General features: G+C 60.8%; 1 protein-coding gene across 5 annotated transcripts in view; it reads left to right on the forward strand.

Annotated features, from left to right (window-relative positions):
• Positions 1-17998, forward strand: part of SEMA3B (semaphorin 3B) — an 88862-nt gene that overhangs the window by 59445 nt on the left and 11419 nt on the right. For all 5 annotated transcript variants that reach the window (XM_039482069.1, XM_039482065.1, XM_039482068.1 and 2 more), the window contains exons 2-7: positions 3394-3534; positions 11240-11397; positions 12050-12112; positions 16281-16400; positions 16723-16816; positions 17447-17566. In XM_039482069.1, coding sequence (XP_039338003.1) covers positions 3441-3534; positions 11240-11397; positions 12050-12112; positions 16281-16400; positions 16723-16816; positions 17447-17566 — 649 coding nt within the window. In that variant the 5' untranslated portion in view covers positions 3394-3440. The remainder of the gene's footprint in view (positions 1-3393; positions 3535-11239; positions 11398-12049; positions 12113-16280; positions 16401-16722; positions 16817-17446; positions 17567-17998) is intronic.

Genomic DNA, 17998 nt, shown 5'->3' on the forward strand with positions numbered 1-17998 from the left:
GGTCAAGTTAAGAGGAGAGGCTTACTCCTGACTTACAAGGAGAGGCTGAGGGAACTGGGGTTATTTGTCTGCAGAAGGGAAGAGTGAGGGGGGATTTGATAGCAGCCTTCAACTACCTGAAGGGGGGGTTCCAAAGAGGATGGAGCTCGGCTGTTCTCAGTGGTGGCAGATGACAGAACAAGGAGCAATGGTCTCAAGTTGCAGTAGTGAAGGTCTAGGTTGGATATTAGGAAACACTATTTCACTAGGAGAGTGGTGAAGCACTGAAATGGATTACCCAGGGAGGTGGTGATGACAAAGTCCTGGCTGGGATGGTTTAGTTGGGGTTGGTCCTGCTTTGAGCAGAGGGTTGGACTAGACCTCCTGAGGTCTCTTCCAATCCTAATCATCTATGATAAATCCTTTCTCTTCCCTGTCCCCTCTGTGACCCCCAAAACACCCCACTTGCTCCCCTGATCCCCTTTCATTCCCCCTCCACACTCCTCCAGTCTCCTGCTGTCCTAACCCCACTAGACCCTGGCCCTCTTTGCCTCTGCCACCATCTTTGTGACCCCTCCTGCTTCACCAGCAGACCTCTGCCCCTCTGGATTTGTCCCCTAGCCTCTTGTTGTTTCCCCCCCACGCACACACACACACACGAAGGTGTAGCCAGGGGCAGCAGCAGCTCAAGTTCTAATTTTAAATCCTACTGTGTAGACATCTTTGCTGATCTCTCTCCCCACCCCGCAACCTCCCTGTGGAATTCTATTGGGGAGGGGGATTTCCAGGGGATTGCTTTGTGTCAAATCAGAGCTGTGACAGGAAGCTCCTGGCTTTAGCTTGAATGATGTCGCAGCTCCATAATGCAGTAATGAAGAGGCTAATGCATATGTGCGCCATTGCCCTCTGCTGGATGACATCAGAATTGCACCCCTATATGTCATAAGCCCTAGATTGTATGCCTTCAATGGCAATTCTCCATTAGCTCTGGGGGTCACCACTGAACTCAAAGTTGGTACAGAGGGGTCTTTCTGCTCCGATTCACTCCTTCCTTCCAGCCCATCTGCAGATGTGGCATTTCCCTTGGGGAATACAAAAGTTTCATCATCCTCTTTGGTTTTGCGTGGCAGTTTTCCGCTGTCCTTTGCATAGCCACTTCTGCAATGCAGCTTTGCATTCCCGACTTAGTCTCTTTGTCTCTCGCTGCTTGAAATGCAAAGACCTTTCATTGGCTGGTTTGCGTTCAGTCGGCACAGTGAGCAGCGCTGGCCACTGGGAACCAGCAGGGGGCACTCAACGACACAAAACCTGGCTGTTCTTGTAGGCCCTACTTCAAAGGAGACAGCTGAGAAGTGGCTGACATTAAAATATGTAAATAAATAAAAATAAACTCAGCCCAAGTCGCTAATACGAGGTCAGGCGCTGGAGTTCTCAGTGCTGCTACATTAATCCCCAGTTGCAATTTTGCCCTGTTGTGTTAGGTGCTGTGCAAATGGGTCATGAGTGACCCTGGCCAAAGAACATACCATCGAAACAGCTGAGGGCTAGGAGCTGAAGTGACTTGCCTGGGCTCTCACAGTAGGTCAATGGTAGAGCTGGGATTAGAACCAGGTGCCCTGACTCCTTGCCTCCTGTTCTACCCGCTGGATGGCACTGCCTTGCTAATTGCTCCATTGTAACTGAGCTGATCTTCGCAAGGGGGGTTCACAGCAGCTGGCCAGGAAGCAGTTTCCTCAACCCGCAAATAGTTTTGAGAGTTGACATTTTTCCCCCCAATCGAGTGAGGAGGAAAAGTGGAAATCTCGGAAATATTTGCAAATTGAAACACTGATTTTTTTTATCTTTATTTTTTTTCCATTTTGGGTCAATCGAAATGTTTCCTTTAAAATATGTCCTTGTCCCTCTCTACTTGGCACTGATGAGGCCCCAGCGGGAGTACTGTGTCCGGTTCTGGGCCCACAGGAGAGCAACAAAAATGATCAATGGTTTAGAAAACCTGACCTGTGAGGAAAGGTTAAAAAAACTGGACATGTTTAGTCTTGAGAAAAGAAGCCAGAGGGGGGAACCTGTTAATAGTCTTCCATTACATTAAGGGCTGTTATAAGGAGGATGAGGATAGATTGTTCTCCGTGGCCACTGAAAGTACGACAAAAAGTAATGGGCTTAAGCTGCAGCAAGTGCGATTTTGGGTTCGATATTAGGAAAAACTGTCTAACTATCACAGTAGTTCAGCTCTGGAACAGGCCTCCAAGGGAGGTTGTGGAATCCCCGTCACTGGAGGTTTTTAAGGACAGTTCAGATAAACCCCTGTCAGGGCTGGTCTAGGGTTACTTGGTCCTGCCTCAGCGCAGGGGGCTGGAGTTGACGGCTTCTCGAGGTCCCCTCCACCCCTGCATCCCTGTGGTTCTATGATTTCCACCTTTTTTAATCTTTGTTTTTAGTCTAGTTTGCTTCAATTTAGAAAGGAAAAGTGGCTTTGAACCAGCAAATTGGAATTTTTCATTTCAAAACTGTCAAAACAACCCAATGGCAAGTTTGAAACTTTTTTCCGAGCTGGGAGATTGGCCCAGCCCGGCCCTGCTTCGGGTACAGTTCCAGTTTCAATGAATCGGCATCTTCTGACAAAACACACTGAGTCACAAAATCCCCGCCCAGCCTTAGTGCTCGGCCATGTCGGTTCCGCGTAAGCCCAGCTAAGCTGGGCTCCAGATGTGCAGAACCCAAGGGGGGCTCCCAGCCCAGATGTGACGTTTCTCAGCAGGCCAGATGCAGATCCTGCCAGGAGGCCACATGGGCACGCTCCAGTGCCAGATCTGACCCAACTGCTGTCAGGGGCGGCTCTAGCTTTTTTGCTGCCCCAAGCACGGCAGTCAGGCAGCCTTTGGTGGCTTGCCTGCGGGAGGTCCCTGGTCCTGCGGCTTCGGTGTACCCACAGCTGAATTGCTGCCAAAGCCGTGGGACCGGCAGACCTCCCGCAGAAACGCCGCTGAAGGCTCCCTGACTGCTGCCCTAATGACGGACGGCAGGTCGCCCCACCCCCCGGTTTGCCACCCCAGCCATGCGCTTGCTGCACTGGTGCCTGGAGTCGCTGCTGCCTGCTGTTTACCAAGCGAGTGCCAATGCGCCCAGATCACAGAGGGGCTGGCCTGGGTGTAAACAGCTGCACAAGGTACAGGGTGAGCGAGTCTCCTTCTCGGCCCCTCATCCAGAGCTGCTGGCTTTGGGTTGGACGGATCAGGCCCAAGTCCCTCCCAGCCACCTGCCCCACTCCAGGGAGAGCAGGAGGAATGTGTGTCTTGCCAAGGGTCATTCCTCCTCCCCTGAGGCGGACTCTGAAATCACCCTCCCCCCCACGCCTTGGGGAGGGGGCTGTAATCTGAGCTCACTGTCTCTCTCGCTCCTCTGCCTTTCCAGCTGTCTGAGGCTCAGAGTCCGCCTGCGGAGGAGCTGGAAAAGTGACCATGATCCCCGCACTGCTGCTGCAGCTGCTCTGGATCCTGGGCGGATGGGGCAGGATGGCTGGCCCCCACCCCAGGCTCAGACTGTCTTTCCAAGGTAAGCGCAGCGCGGCCCAGGCGCTGTCTGGGGAAAGTGGTCCCGTCCGGAGCACGCGGATCCGTGGGATCCCCATCCTGCCACCAGGCCTCGGCAGGGGTGGGGTGGTGAATGACCCGGTTGGATTGGTAGGTGTCTCTGGTGGGCTGCACTTCCCCACGCCCTGTGAGATGGGCGGTCGCGCTGAACCGTTTTGGCATCTCTCATCCAAGCTGTATCCGGAAACGTGTGCCCGAGTTAAACAATATGGGATGCGGTGATGAATGACAGATCCTCGCAGGACAGTTTCTGCCATCGGCTGCCACTGGCATAAATTCTGTTGCTCCACTGGCTGCCGAGAAGTCCAGGCCATATTCTGATCTTGGTTGCGTCAGCAGGTGCAAATCCTGAGCTAGCCAGTGGAATTACTCCGGATTTCGGTCAGGGTAACCAGGATCAGGTTCTGACTCCACGTTTTGTGAATACGGTACGTTAAAGCCTCCAGTCCCAGAGACAGAAGAAGGTGTATTTTCTTGGAAACGAAAGCTGCCCTCCCATAGCTGTCCTGCCATGCCCTGCAGCATGTGGGGTGGCATTAGGGAGTGGCGTTGGCATAGGCTTTGGTGATCGGTATTCAGGCTGGATTCCTAGCAGCAGCCTAGGGAGCTAGATCCCCAGCAGGCCGAGCCGGGGGTAACTGTAAAGTGACTTCAGCAGAGCTGTGCTGGTTGGTGCCAGCTGGGGATCTGGCCCCCAGGGCTTGGCTGCAGCTTATGCGGGTGCCCCCGGCTCTGGGTGACCCCCAGCAGGCAGAGTTCTGGGAGGGATTATGGGGCTTTGGGCTGGGCCGTGTATGGCACCGGGAGGGCCTTTCTTGTGGGTTCTGGCTGGGATCAGAGCCAGCCTACACGAACTGAATGCTCTGTCCAACCCAAGGGACAGGTGGGGGCTTGCAATGAATTCTTATTACAGCCATGCCAGGCCACCTAGCAGTGTGTTGTTCCCCTCACCCCTGCCAGGCTGACACTGGGCTGGCTCCGCACCCGGGCCAGGGGCTCCAGCTGACGCCGCAGAGAGAGCATGGGGTGCAGAGATGCTGCACTCCCCTTGGTGGCCCAGGACTGCCCACGGGCAGGCAGCAATGTCATCCACAGCACTCTGTCCCCGCACGTGTGAACCCTGTCGGTTCTGCAGGCCAGTCCAGGAGCTGGACGTCTGCAGCCTGGCTGGACGCCCCACTGTGCGGGGGTCTGGCCCGCCCCATTCATTGTGGATGGTTGATGTTGCTGGGGGAGCAGCTGCCTTCCCGTCTGGCGGTGGGGGCAGGGCTATAACTTGGGTCACCTCCCCCATCATCTCTCCGCCCCCCCCCCCCAGCTTCTCCGGTAGGCTCTGGATTTCGGCTCAAGGAGATGTGAACTCTCCCCCTTTGCCCACACCCCAGCCTGTGATTGTCCCATCTTTGGAAGGTCTCATTGTTACATTTTCAAAGCAAGAGGAATGGGGGTTACCCCCAGCCCAGCCTGTACACCCTGCCCTGCTGGGATATGTATATGTCTCGGGAGCTGGCTGGCTCGAGGAGGGGATCTAGACCTTTTCATCTCCAGGTCCCCAGTTCTGATCCGGCCCTGGAGCCGGGGGACTGGCAGGCCCCAGGTTTGGGAAGTGTAGTCCTGAGCCGCTGCTCTCCAATTCACCCAAGGGTGCGAGTGACCCCCGGCATTTCCCAGGGGTTAATGACCATGTGACATGGGTTCAGGGGTGGGAGGTAGCAGGTGTCCCCCAGCCCCTACCTTTTAGGCAGCCTTGCCCCCTTGCTGGAAGCCTCAAACCCAAGGAGCAACTGTGGGGTGGAGACATCTTCCCCTCTTGCTCCTTACGGGACTCCCCTGGGGCAGGTGGGGGTGGGGCTGGCCCCGCTGCTTCAGCTCTCTGGGGAGGGGCCTGGAGGGCTGGAGCCAGCCCCTCTCAGCAGCAGGAAGAAAGGGGCCTTCATGGGGGTGATGTGTGGAATGAGTGGAAGCCGTGCAGCCCGCCTCCCACCCACCCCAGGCACAGCTCCCGACAGCCTCTTGCTGCCCCATGACAGCTGACCCCGGCTCCGCCAGGAGCCCAGGGCGCTTCAGGAGCTCGGGCACAGCAATGGGCTGGGCTGCAGCAGTGCCTGGCTTCAGTGCTGATCCCCCACGCAGCATGCCAAGGGGCCTGGTGCTCGCTGGCTTCGGCACCAACGTGCCTCCTGGCTTCAGGGGCCGGTGCGGGCCTTGGGGGCCGGGGAGGGTTCTGATGCCCTTGTGAACTGCTCTGATTTCTCCCCCTCCCAGCACTGGGGGCTGCCAGGGAGGGTGGCATGAGGCAATTGTGCCAGGGAGCACCCCTCACCCCAGGGTACTCTGCCAGTGGGCAGATCGGTCCAGTTCTGACCCCTTCCCATGGCCAGGGCAGCACACAGGAGCTGGGGTGCAGCCCAAAACAGGGCTCTGTGTCCTCCCTCCTGGGAGATGAGGTGGCTGGGGCAATCGGTGGCAGGGCGCTGCTGCACTGAGAGCAGAGGCCTCCGGGAGGCCTTTGCCCTTTCCACTAATTTGTCCATCAGCCAGAAACTCATTAAAGAGGTATGTGGAGGGGGGGAGGGAACTGCCTTTTGAGCAGTTTCCAGAATAGTTGCTAAGCAGCAGCGTGGGGTTGCCGGGTTACCTCACGTGATGCCAGTCCTTGAATGCTCCCAGTCAAGTCCCTGAGCAGCCCGTGTCAGGCGGGATTGAACCAAAGGGGAAATGGCCAGCGTGGGATGGGGAAGGGTTCACTATGAGATCGGGGGGAGCTCCTGGCTTCTCCAGCCCCCACAGCCCCAGCCTCTCTCAGTAGGGGGCGCTGCAGGGAGTGGGACAGGAGCACTGGCTGTGGGGCCTCAGCCTCTCCCAGCAGGGGGCGCTGTAGGATGCGGGCAGGGGCGCTGGCTGTCAGTGTCCCCAGTCCCACTGAAGTGTGTTTGCTCCCAGTTCCTGTATCCACTGCATTACTTTCACACCTGGTTTCAGTAGCGTGTCACTGACCCCTGGATTGGACCCCCAACCCCATCCCCACTTCAGAAGTGGGCCCAGCTCGGGGAGCAGCAGTGCCTTGTTCCCAGGTGTCCTACTGCGGGCCAGAGGCCATGGCTGCCTGGCTGAGGGTCCCTCATACTTGGAGCTGGGGCTGTGTCTCCCCACTGGGAGATCTAGCTGGGCTAGCCCGTGGGTAGCCAGGGCAGTGCGAGTCCATGGCTAGCCAGCAGCGCTGTCGGCCATACTGACTAGAGAGGAATGTGAAACTGACCAGCCTGGCTTCGCTCTCCTGGCCAGTTAGCGCTGAGAGGCCATGGGGCAGGCAGGCGATTGGCCCCTCGTGTCCTGGCAGCAGCAGGAACCTGCCTGCCTTGTGCAAAAGGAAAGCCACAAGAGGCAGTGGGGTCCTAGGCACAGGCTTCTCTCTGTGTGCCCCTTCCTTGCCACTGCATTGAGCCCTCCCCTCCTTAGGCTGGCTCCAGGGTCCTGGACGGCAGGAGAGGCTGCGGGGGGTGCAGGCAAGGCCTGAGCTGATGCAGCAGCAAGATGGGGGTCAGAGTGCAGGGAGGGATGTGCTGGCACAGAGGGGGAGGAGGCAGGAAAGGGTGGCCTGGGAGCAGGGGAGGGGGCATGGAGCAGTGGGAGAGGGGCAGGGAGGGGTGGCCTGGCATGGGGGAGGGGCAGGGAGCCGTGGGGGAGGGGAGGGGCTGATGCTGAAGGGGAGGAGGATACAGGGTGAGCTGGCTCAGTGAGGGAGGGGGCAGAGAGGGGGTGGGCTGGCACTGCAGGGGAGGCAGATGTGGTGTGAACAGGCAGGGTGGCGGTGGGAGAGGGGGCAGAGAGGGGGTGAACTGATGCTGCGGGGGAGGGGGCAGAGATCTGGCTGGGCTCTGGCCCCTGAGCCATGCTGGGCTGTGTGGTCCCTGCAGGCGCCTCTGGCACAGGCAGCCTGTCCCCTGCAAGCTGCTCTCCCCCGCCTCCCCACAATGGCCCGTTTGTTCCTGTGGTGGCTAGCAGACCAGGCACTGTGGGGCAGAGAAAGGGCCTCTTCTCTGGGGAACAGCCTGTTGTGCTGTGCTGCCGCTGACGTGGTGAAGCTGGCGGGGGGAGGGGGTGCCAGGACAGAGGATCCAGGGACAAGCCAGGGATGCAGAGGGAAGCAGCAGCCCCTGGGCACCCCCTTCACCCCATGCACCCTCTGCCCATTTCCTAGATTGCCCCAGCCAGGGCAGGCTGAACAGGGCTGTGGGGTGCACAGCTGCCACAGACCATCTTCTGGGATCATGGCATCCAGCTGACTGACCCCTCCCCCCCAAGGGACCTGGGGGTTCTCTGTGCTGGGGTGCCCCGTACATTCAGAGCCACCGGTGTCCAGTCCTGCTCAGTGCCTCAGTTTCTCCTCCCCAGTCTATTTAGATTGTGAGTGCTGGGGACTAACTCTCGCTCAGGGTCTGGCACAATGGGGGCTCTAACTGCTCCCCTAAGGCACAGCACTGTGCCCAGGTGCCTGCTGGGCAGGGAAGCCGTCTCACCAGTGCCATGGTCCCCGGGTATCCTGACACCAGGCAGCATTACTTATGGGGCACCTGGCCCTGAAGGGTTAATTCCTTCTGCAGGAGACTTAGCTGGCCAGCGCTGGGGAACAGCAGTGCCCGTGTTGGCAGCACTGGGACAGAATCCAGGGCTAATTCCACAGCCTCTGCCTTCCCTGGCATTTAACCCTGCCAGGAGGCAGCTGGCCTGGCCCTGTACCCCCTAACCCAGGGCTCCAGCCTCTGTATTAACCTCTTCAGTGCTGCCTCAGGCATGGACTAAGCACAGCTCCGGGGCTGCGGGCCGGCCTGCAGACACTGCCAGCCCCGGCATGCCTGAGCTGCACACAGTCTGCGGTATGAGATCCTATGGAGAACAGCGGGGGCTAAATGGGAAACATTAACTCTTGGGGTGACATGACTGTTGTTGGGTCTGCCCTCTGGAAAGGGAGTGGGGTCTAGTGGTTAGAGCGTGGGGGTGGGGGTTGGGAGGACTCCTGGATTCTATCTCTAGCGTTGGGAGGGGAGTGGGTGTGACGAAGTGGGACTGTTCGTAACTGGAGGCTGGGAATGCTAGGCCGAATGCCTGACACTCTGTCTCCTAGCACCTGATGGCCGGGCCCCTCCCTGCAAAGGTGCATCTAAAGGTGTTGGAGACAAAGGGGTCAGGTGACCTCCTGGCCCGGGAAAGAAGCTGAGCAGAGAGGAGGGGCCGAAGGGGGTTGGGCAGACTGGGGCTGGCTGGGGAAAGAGGGGAAGCAGAGAGAGAGGGCTCTGATCCCCGATGGGGGTTATGGGGCCCCAAGATGGACCTAACGGGGGATCCTGTTATCTGTGCCTGCAAGACCTGTGTTGGACTGTATTCCTGTCGTCTAAATAAACCTTCTGCTTTACTGGTTGGCTGAGAGTCCTGGTGAATCAGTAGGGAGCCCGGGGGTGCAGGGCCTGACTCCCCTACACTCCATGACAGTGGGATCTAGTGGTTAGAGCAGGGCAGCTGGGAGTCAGGACTCCTGGGTTCTGTCTGCAGCCCTGGGAGGGAAATGGGGTCACCTTCCTGGTGGAGGAGAAATTAGTGACACGGAGCATTGGTTGTGTTGTTAGGGTGACTTGTTTACGTGCATGCCCCAGTCTTTGAACAGAGATGGTCAGTCAGCATGCAGGGCAGTCCCTTCTCCCAGCGATCTCAGCCCAAAGGCAGCACTCGGCTCCCAAGAGCAACTCAGCCTTGAGAAGTGAGTCCAGTTAGAGCCAACGGCAGAGCAGACTCTCTCTCTTCCTGCTCACATGCTCCTTCTCTGCTTAAGCTGCCTCTACGTAGACCCCTGTATTACTTCAACACATGTCTTCCCAAGACTCAAAACTTGCTCGCACACTCAGAAAAAACAATCAGAAGCCTTGATTGCGTCACCTGCTGATGCCGACCCCAGCGGTGTGACTGTGTCACCCTCTGGTGGTGCACATATGGCTGGGGAGGTGGGCTCAGTGGGTTAATGTTCATTCCCGGGGAGCGATGTCCCCATATTCATTGCCAGTCAGAGGGTGCTGCCTGGCCCCATAGCAGCACAGTGCTCATTCCAAAGCTTCCAGAGGGCTGGGCTGGCTCCCACATGACTCATGTGCAAGAGACTTTGTTCCTGGGTCTCTACCCCAATTGTCAGAGTTGGAAAAGCACCAGAAATGGGGGTGATGTCTCTTGGGGGAGTCAGGGTCCTGCACCCCCGGCTTCCTGCGATTCACCAGGACTCTCAGCCAGCCAGTAAAGCAGAAGGTTTATTTAGACGACAGGAACACAATCCAACACAGGTCTTGCAGGCACAGATAACAGGATCCCCCCTGTTAGGTCCATCTTGAGGCCCCAGGAGCCCCACAGCCCCATTGGGAAATCAGAGCCCTCTCTGTGCTTCCCTTCCTTTCCCCGCCAGCTCCAGTCTGCTCAACCCCCTCCAGCCCCTCCTCTCTGCTCAGACCCTTTCCCAGGCCAGGAGGTCACCTGACCCCTTTGTCTCCAACACCTTCAGCCGGCACCTTTGCAGAAGAGGGGCCCAGGCCATCAGTTGCTGGGAGACAGAGTGTCAGGCATTTAGGTGCACTGGCCTTTTGCTTTGCTAGATACTTAAAAACTGCCTAGGGGACACTGAGGCACCAACACAGCATTCACAGACCCCAGTAAGAACAGTCCCACTTCGTCACAATCCCGTTGGAGCCCCCAGAACTTTGGGGGGGCAGCAGCCCTAATGGGCATCCACCGTGTTTATTTCACTCCGAAGAGAGCAATCCACCAGTGGTTAGAGCAGGGGACTGGGGGTCAGGACTCCTGGGTTCTATTCCTGGGGGGGAAGGGGGTCTGATAGGATGGGTTAGAATGAGGGTGGGGGCTGAGGGCCAGGACTCCTGGGTTCTATTCCTGGCTCAGGGAGGGGAATGGTGTCTTGTGTTTAAAGCAGGGGACTGGAAGTCAGGATTCCTGGGTTCTTTTCCCACCTGTGACAGTGTCCTTGGATATGTCCACACTGTGATAACTTAGAGCCCAGATCAGCTGGCTCAGGCTCACAGGACTAAAAGCAGTGTAGACATTCAGGCTCCAGCTGGAGCCCAGTTTCTGAGATCCACCCCCTTGGTGGAGTCCCAGATCCCGGGCTCCAGCCCCAGCCCGAATGCCTACACCGCAATTTTCCAGCCCCAAAGCCCAAGCCCAAGCCAGCTGCCCCGGCCAGCCTCGGCCGCAGTGCAACTCTTTTACTGCAGCAGAGACACACTCCTGGTGGCCCAGCTCTCAGAGGGGCGGTGCCCATGGCTGCATGCTGGCTTCCCTGCTCTGAAAAATCAGGCCCCGAGCGCTGTTCGAAACTGACCAGGGTGGCACCCAGGGCAAATCCTGTGCGGCAGGTGCCAGGAACCAGATGGTGTGCATGGGGTTTGGGGTGGCGCTGTTCTCTGGGCCTGTGCTGGCATCCCTGACACTGGCCTTCTCCAAGGCTCAGATCCACAGAGGTGCCTAACTCCCATGGGAGGGTGGGAGTCTAAATACTTTTGAGGACCCAGGCCCAGGGTCTTTGCATTCCATTCCCTTGGCCTCTGATCCCTGAGAGAAGCTGAGAGCCAGGGCGGAGCGGGCCTGATTCCAGCCCCCATGTCTCCCCGCAGAGTTAAAAGTGCGCCATGGGCTGCGCACCTATGGGCTGGAGCGCTCCTGCTGCTATGAGGCACTGCTTCTGGATGAGGAGCGGGGTCGGCTCTTCGTGGGCGGCAAGAACCACCTGGCCTCCCTGAGCCTGGACAACATCAGCAAGCAGGACAAGAAGGTGACAGGGCTGCACAGCGGAGGGTGGAGGGATCCAGGCACCCACCGGGGGCAGGGGCAGTGGGCAGAGGTGCCCACTTGGGAGGCGACATTGCCGGCATTCCAGCCGCCTCGCCTCCCCTGTGAAATCGCCCGTAACGACCTTCCGGCTTGAACGCCGTGGGGGGGTCGGCTGATGCCTTTGCTGCTGAGACCCTGCGTCCCCACCACAGCTGCTGGAGGAGCCCCTGCTCCCAGGGCGCTGTGCAGCTTGCGTTACATGTCTTGAGTGTACTGGTGCTCAGCTGGGCAGGCACGGCCCTGCCCAAAAAGGCGCTGAGGGCTGGCACGCTCGACCCACATCCCCAGGCTGCTCTGGCTGCTGCTGTCCCAGGGCATGGAATGGAGTGGGGAATTGGGAGCCCCTCTGCATGGGGCATGGTGGGGCACATTGTCTAGGGATGCTGCCCCTTGGTTCCTGGTGTGAACTGAGTTGGGAGGGTCTCGGCCTCATACTCCGCAGGTTGACCCCCCCCCCCTCCCCTGAGTCCAGCACCACAGTTCATGCAGGAACTCAGGGCTGGGCTGGCAGGGGGCTGTGGGCTGGGATTGAGGGGGCCCATGGCGGGAGGGGGAGATGCCTCCCCCTGATCTGTCCCGCTCTCTTCCTGCAGATCTACTGGCCAGCACCTGTGGAGTGGAGGGAGGAATGCAACTGGGCCGGCAAAGACATCAATGTAAGTGCTCCAGCCTGGCTGAGCTGGGGGTGATTTAACTCAGGGGGTGGGCAGGCTTCCCCACTGACCCCGGAGCGCCCCCGCTGGCTGTGCAGGGGTTGCCAGCCTCCCATGCCCTGCAGGGGTTTCTAGCCTGGCCTTTGAGTTGGGCACCTTGGAGCGGCTCCCCACAGTGCCTTGTCGCAGCGATGGAGCCCTGCTCCAACCGCCCTCCCCTGGTCTGGTCTGTCTGGGGGCATCCTGTGTGGTGCCCAGTGTGGAGAGTGGGCAGCCCAGCCCAGCACTGCCCCATGGGAGCCAAATGTGTTGGGGAGGGTCAGACCTGAAGTGTTTGGGGTCTGCCCGCCGTTCAGTGGAGACGGGACACCCTGTTCGTATCTCCCCTGCTCCGAGGCAGGGAGTGGGGCCTCGCAGAGCCCAGATCTCTTGGCCATAGGCCACCTGGGGTCCCGTGACAGGCTGGAGTGAGACCACATCTGACTCGCAGGGGGCTGGCCAAGGGGCACAGGGACAGCGTGGGATAAGCAGGCTGCCATGGGCTGAGGCCACTGCCCCCAACGGTTCTGGCAGCCCCAATGGTGAGGGGCCCCAAGGACTGGGCGATGCCAAGGCACCCAAAGTGACCCAGCCAGTGTGCTTTTGGGAGGGGCCCCTGTGGGGCTGGGGGTGACACGGCCCCCCCTTCCATTGATCCCCACAGAGGGAGGTTCTTGATCCCCATTGGGCAGGGGTGAGTCTCTGGGGGGCAAAAGGGGTTTTTCCTTGCCCCCTTGCTGTGGCACTGGGAGGGCCAAGCCGGAGGCTGCCCACCAGCCTCTCTGCTCCTATTGGGCAGCGTGGACCGTGCCATCTGGGGACCTTGCCCCACTCTGACGGGGCCACTGCCCTCTCTGGAGATAGACAAGGCCTGGGCGCCGGGACCCACCCCTGGCTCGGGTAGTGGGGGGGTTCCCAGAGCTACTAGCACACAGCAGCGGGGCCTGCAGGGGGTGCGGGGAGGCGCAGCACTGCTGGGGGGCCAGGGTCTCTTTGGGGAGCCCCCTGGGCTGGGGCGGGAGGGAAGAAGCATCCTGGCAGGCTGCGGGGAACTGTCCGGGGGTTGGGAAGTAGTCCTGGCCAAGGGGGAGATCAGTGCAGTGATGCAGGGGGGCAGCAGTGAGCAGTCAGCAGGCTGTGGGACACGTCGTGGGTACCGAGTCCCCCCAAGCTGAGGGATCCCCCAGGGGCCAATTGCTGCGAGGCTGGGCCCAGGCTGGATCGGGCCCAGGCAGGATCAGATCCAGGGAAGCCTGAGGTGGGAGGGGGGAAGGCTGATCCAGGCAGCTGGAAAGATGCTGGGTGAAATCCCAGCCCCATGGCAGCTGGAGGCTGAGCTCCTATGGGGTGGGGGTGGGGGCGTTTAACCCCTTCCCAGCTGGACACCTGCCTGCCACTTTCCAGCACGAACTTTGCTCTTCAGAACCTTGGCCATGCCCGGCAGAGGGGGAGGGGATCCCGGGATCCTCCCCGAAGCCCCAGTACCAGCTACTGACGGGTGCTGCCCCTCCCTCCCACCCGGTTCATCAATCAAGTGGCTGGGAGAAACAAGGGCCGATTGTTTGCCTGGCTGGGCAAGTGCTGGGCCTGTCTGCTGGGCTGGGGCGGGGGTGGCATTCAGAGCAGCTGTGCTGGTCTGAGGGTCCCCCGCCTGGAGGGGGGTTGTGGGTCACAGTCCCAGGCGCTCCCCAAGGGGTGCTTTGTGTTTTCCTGCCCCAGTGCTCTCTGGAATGCCTGGTGGCATTGTGCAGGCAGGATGTGGGGGGTCCTCTGGATGGATGGGGGGGTGGGGTGGCTGTCTCTGTGCTGAGCTGGGAGGTGAAGGGGATTGAGGAGTTTTGCAGCCTGGGCTCCTCCCAGGGACCTTGGGCTAGTCACTGCCTCGCTCTGGGCCTCAGTTTCCCACCGTGGAATGGGGATAATATTTCCCTAGCTCCCTCTACTGGTGTCCCTCAATCCCACCAGATGGGAGGCAGGAGGGCCCTGGGCAGGGTCAGGCTGGGGGCAGCCAGGTGGCAGGAGGGGTCCGGGCAGGGTGGGAAGGGGCAGGCAGGGCTGGGGGCAGGTGGCAGGAGGGGCCCAAGCAGGGCGGGAGCAGGAGGCAGGACTGGGGGCAGGAGGCGACCAGGCAGGGCTGAGGGCAGGCAGCAGGAGGGCCCGGGGCTGGGGGGCGGGCGGCAGGAGGAGGCAGGGCAGGGCTGGGGGTGGGCAGCAGGAGGGGGCTGGGCAGGGGCGGGCGGGTGGCAGGAGGGGCCTGGGCGGGGCTGGGGGCAGGTGGCAGGAGGGGGCCAGGCGGGTGGCTGGAGGGTCCGGGCAGGGTGAGGCTGGGGGCGGGTGGCAGGAGGGGCAGGGTGGTGCTGCATGGCACACTGGTCTGGCTGGACATGGCCATGGCAATTTCACTCCCATCTGGTTTCCTGCCGGCAGCACTGAGCCTGGCTCCTGCATTGGGGCGAAAGGGCAGCAAACAAGCAGCCTGAGGCCTGTTTGTCTGTCTAGGGGCTTTGACTGGCCCCTGCTAGCCCTGGCCCCACTGTTTACCCAGCCGCTGCCCCTAGAGGAAACGCTGGACAGAAGTAGCCTTGCACGTGCTACTGCTCCCGGTCGGCTCTGCCCTCTGCCAGGGTCCCTGGGGCCAGATCCAGCTCCTGGGGCTGGCTGGGGCTCTGTGCCCCCCCACCCCCTGCAGCTGGGGATAGCAGGGGCTGCTGTGGGTCGGGAATGAGGGGCACCAGCAGGGCTGTGGGGGGAGCCAGGGGCTGCAGGTCAGGATTGAGGACACCAGCAGAGCTGGGGGGCAGCAGGGAGGAGGTCTAGGACTGCAATATCAGCTCAGCTCCAGGCTGGAAGTGTAGGGTGGGGGTGCCTAGCCAGCCGTTCCCTTCCCTTGGGTTCTCATTAGTGTTACTCATTTTCCAGGAGCTGTCAGACCCTCACTCTGAGTCATGTGAGGATCTCCTGACAGCGCCCTCTCCTGGCACCACGGCCCTGCCCACGGCACCAACAGGGCCATGATAAGTAGCAACAAGTGGAGGCTCAGACATGCGTGTCCAGGCCCTGGGTGGCACCATCTGTGCCATGGCCTGGTGCCCTCATCTGTCCCGCCTGCAGCTATTAGCCAAGTGGAAGGGACTGGGGCAGCACCTGGTGCCCCCCCTCCCGCTCCAGGAGCAGTGCCACTGCTCTTGGGGTTCCCTTCTTCCACTGGCCTGGCTAGTGGGGTCTGGGGTCACGCCCCAGCCGGGCCAGCACCTGCCTGAGATGGCAATTCCAGATGGGCAGGCCCTGCTGCTCACCAGGACCCAGGCCCAGGTGACTCAGGGCTGGGATGGAACGTCCCTGTGCACACGCCTGGGAACAGTGAATCACTGCCCCGGCCAGGCCAGGGGGGCAGTGATACAGGCGGGGCCTCTCTGCCCTGGGGGCAGCTCCAGGGGACCTGGGGGGGGGGGACCGGCCTGGATCCTTGTGCCCCTGGAATGGCTCAGGGCAACCGCAGGGGGGAAGGACCAGCCTGGATTCCCATTGCCAGCTGCCCTGGTGTATGAGTCCACGTGTGGGAGGCCTTGGCCTGGGGCTCCCCCACAGCCAGCACTCCTGCCCCACTCACCACAGTGCCCCTGTTAGGAGAGGCTGGGGCTGCTGGGAATTCAGTGTGTTTCTGAGACAGGTGCGGGGGGGTGAGCAGTCTTTGGGCCGTGCTGCAATGAGATCCTGTTGGCCAGGGACACTAGCACCCCCAGAGGCGAGGCAGGGAGCCAGCGTCCCAGCCTCCAACTCCTGGCCATGGATCCCAACGCTTGGACCTTGCATTCCAGGGGCCAGAGCAGAGGGGCCAGGGGGCCGGCTGGAGCCCTGGGCTCAGATGTGTTGTTGGCCAAACCCACCCAGAAACCCCAAGGGGGCTGTCGCTTTGGTCTCAGCCCTGTGAGCTGTATCCTGGGGGGGCAGAGGGAGCAGTGGATCTGGGGTAGCCGCTGCCCTGCCCAGAAGGACAGATAGCGGGAAGCCCACAGAGAGCTGGGCAAAGTGTGGACCAGGGTGGTGCCGGCTATGGGGGCACAACAGGGAACATGCCCCCTGCCAGGCCCCTCCCCACTCACCCCCAGCTCCCTCCACCCCTGTCTTTCAGGCCGAGTGTATGAACTTCATCAAGATCCTGCACCTGTACAACCGCACCCACCTGTATGCCTGCGGCACAGGCGCCTTCCACCCCACCTGTGCCTTTGTGGAGGTCGGCCAGCGCATGGAGGTAGGGCCCGGCGGCCCTAACCGCTAAGGGACAAATGAGAGATGCCCTCTCTGCCCCAATGCCCAGGGCATCCCCTGCCTGCCACCTGTCCTGCAGGGGCCCCATCTGGGGCAGATGGGACTGCTCCCCCTCATAGAATCTCAGGGTTGGAAGGGACCTCAGGAGGTCATCTAGTCCAACCCCCTGCTCAAAGCAGGACCAAACCCAACTAAATCAACTAAATCGGGAGGTGGGGGGACTGGTTGTTAGCAGCCCTGGCCCCAGATTCCCCCCCCCCCCCCCCGCCCGCCATTCCCTAACGTGCTTCGTTCCATCTCTCCAGGAGCCCGTCTTTAAGCTGGACCCTGCAGCCATGGAGGACGGCAAAGGGAAGAGCCCATACGACCCGCGGCACGTGGCTGCCTCGGTGCTCGTGGGTAAGAGCTGGCACGTGGGGCCCTCCGTATCTACTGCTGGGCCCTGCTGACTGCCACATGCCCTTGCCCTTCCCCACAGCACCCCCTACTGGGAGAGGCTGAGGCTGGAGTAGCTCAGCCAGCCCAGCCTCTTCCCACAGGGAGCGCTGTGGGGAGCTCCCCCCACAGCCAGCGCTCCTACCCAGCTCCCCACGACGCTCCCTGTGGGAAGAGGCTGGGCTGGCTGAGACACTGCTGGCTTGTGCCCTCTGGGGGGTGCCGAGGGTGAGATGCCAGTTCTGTGCAGAGCCAGGACACACGAGCCCCTGTGGGTCACTGGGGACTGTCCCAGCAGAGGAATCTGAGCCTTGAACTCACCACTGAGCTGGGGGGGAGGGGTGAGCAGGGCCCAGGCAGTGGGAGCCGGGGATTCACTTGTTAACCCCCTGATCCCCCGGGGGTGCCCCTGTAAATTCCCCCCATCCAGTGACATCTGGTGAGAGGGGTGGAGCGGATCCGTTGGCTGTCTGAGGAGCAGGGCGCCCGGCCTTTCCCCTGGTGATCGGGGGAGGCAGGGGGAGGTAGGCGGGGAGGACTGGGCAGGCCCGTGCCCATGTTTAATGCCCCCCACCCCTCTGATCCCTGCCCTAGGGGAGGAGCTGTATTCCGGGGTGGCAACCGACCTGATGGGCCGCGACTTCACCATCTTCCGCAGCCTGGGGCTGCGCCCGTCCATTCGTACCGAGCAGCACGACTCCCGCTGGCTCAACGGTCAGTGCCACGGCTACGGGGAGTCTGGGGAGGGGGGTGAGGCCCAGGAACATAATCCTGCTGCTGCCCAGGGGACGATCCCTCAGCTCGAGGATGCTGGGCCGCATCCTGAGTGTGATGAGTTTGGCAGCCTCAGCCAAGCTCCTAGTGAATTTCACTCCCTGTCACAGACTCGTCTGGGCCTGACTCCGGCCCAGCCCCCTGCACTGTGGGCAGAGGAGGCTCCCAAATCTGAGTATGCCAGTCGCTGGGCACAGGTGGGAACAGTGACATCAGGGGGAGGCAGAGCCGGGGGGAGATTTCAGAACTCAGGAGCAGGTGTGTGTTCTGTGTTCCTGCCCATTACTGGGGGCCCCGTGCCCCTGCTTGTCCCCTTGTGCATGCCCCTGATTGGGGGTCATTTCCCAAAGGCTGAGGGGCACTGGCAGGGCT

This window comes from Mauremys reevesii, linkage group 7 (genome assembly GCF_016161935.1).
Source record: "Mauremys reevesii isolate NIE-2019 linkage group 7, ASM1616193v1, whole genome shotgun sequence".
NCBI classification, from domain to species: Eukaryota; Metazoa; Chordata; order Testudines; family Geoemydidae; genus Mauremys; species Mauremys reevesii.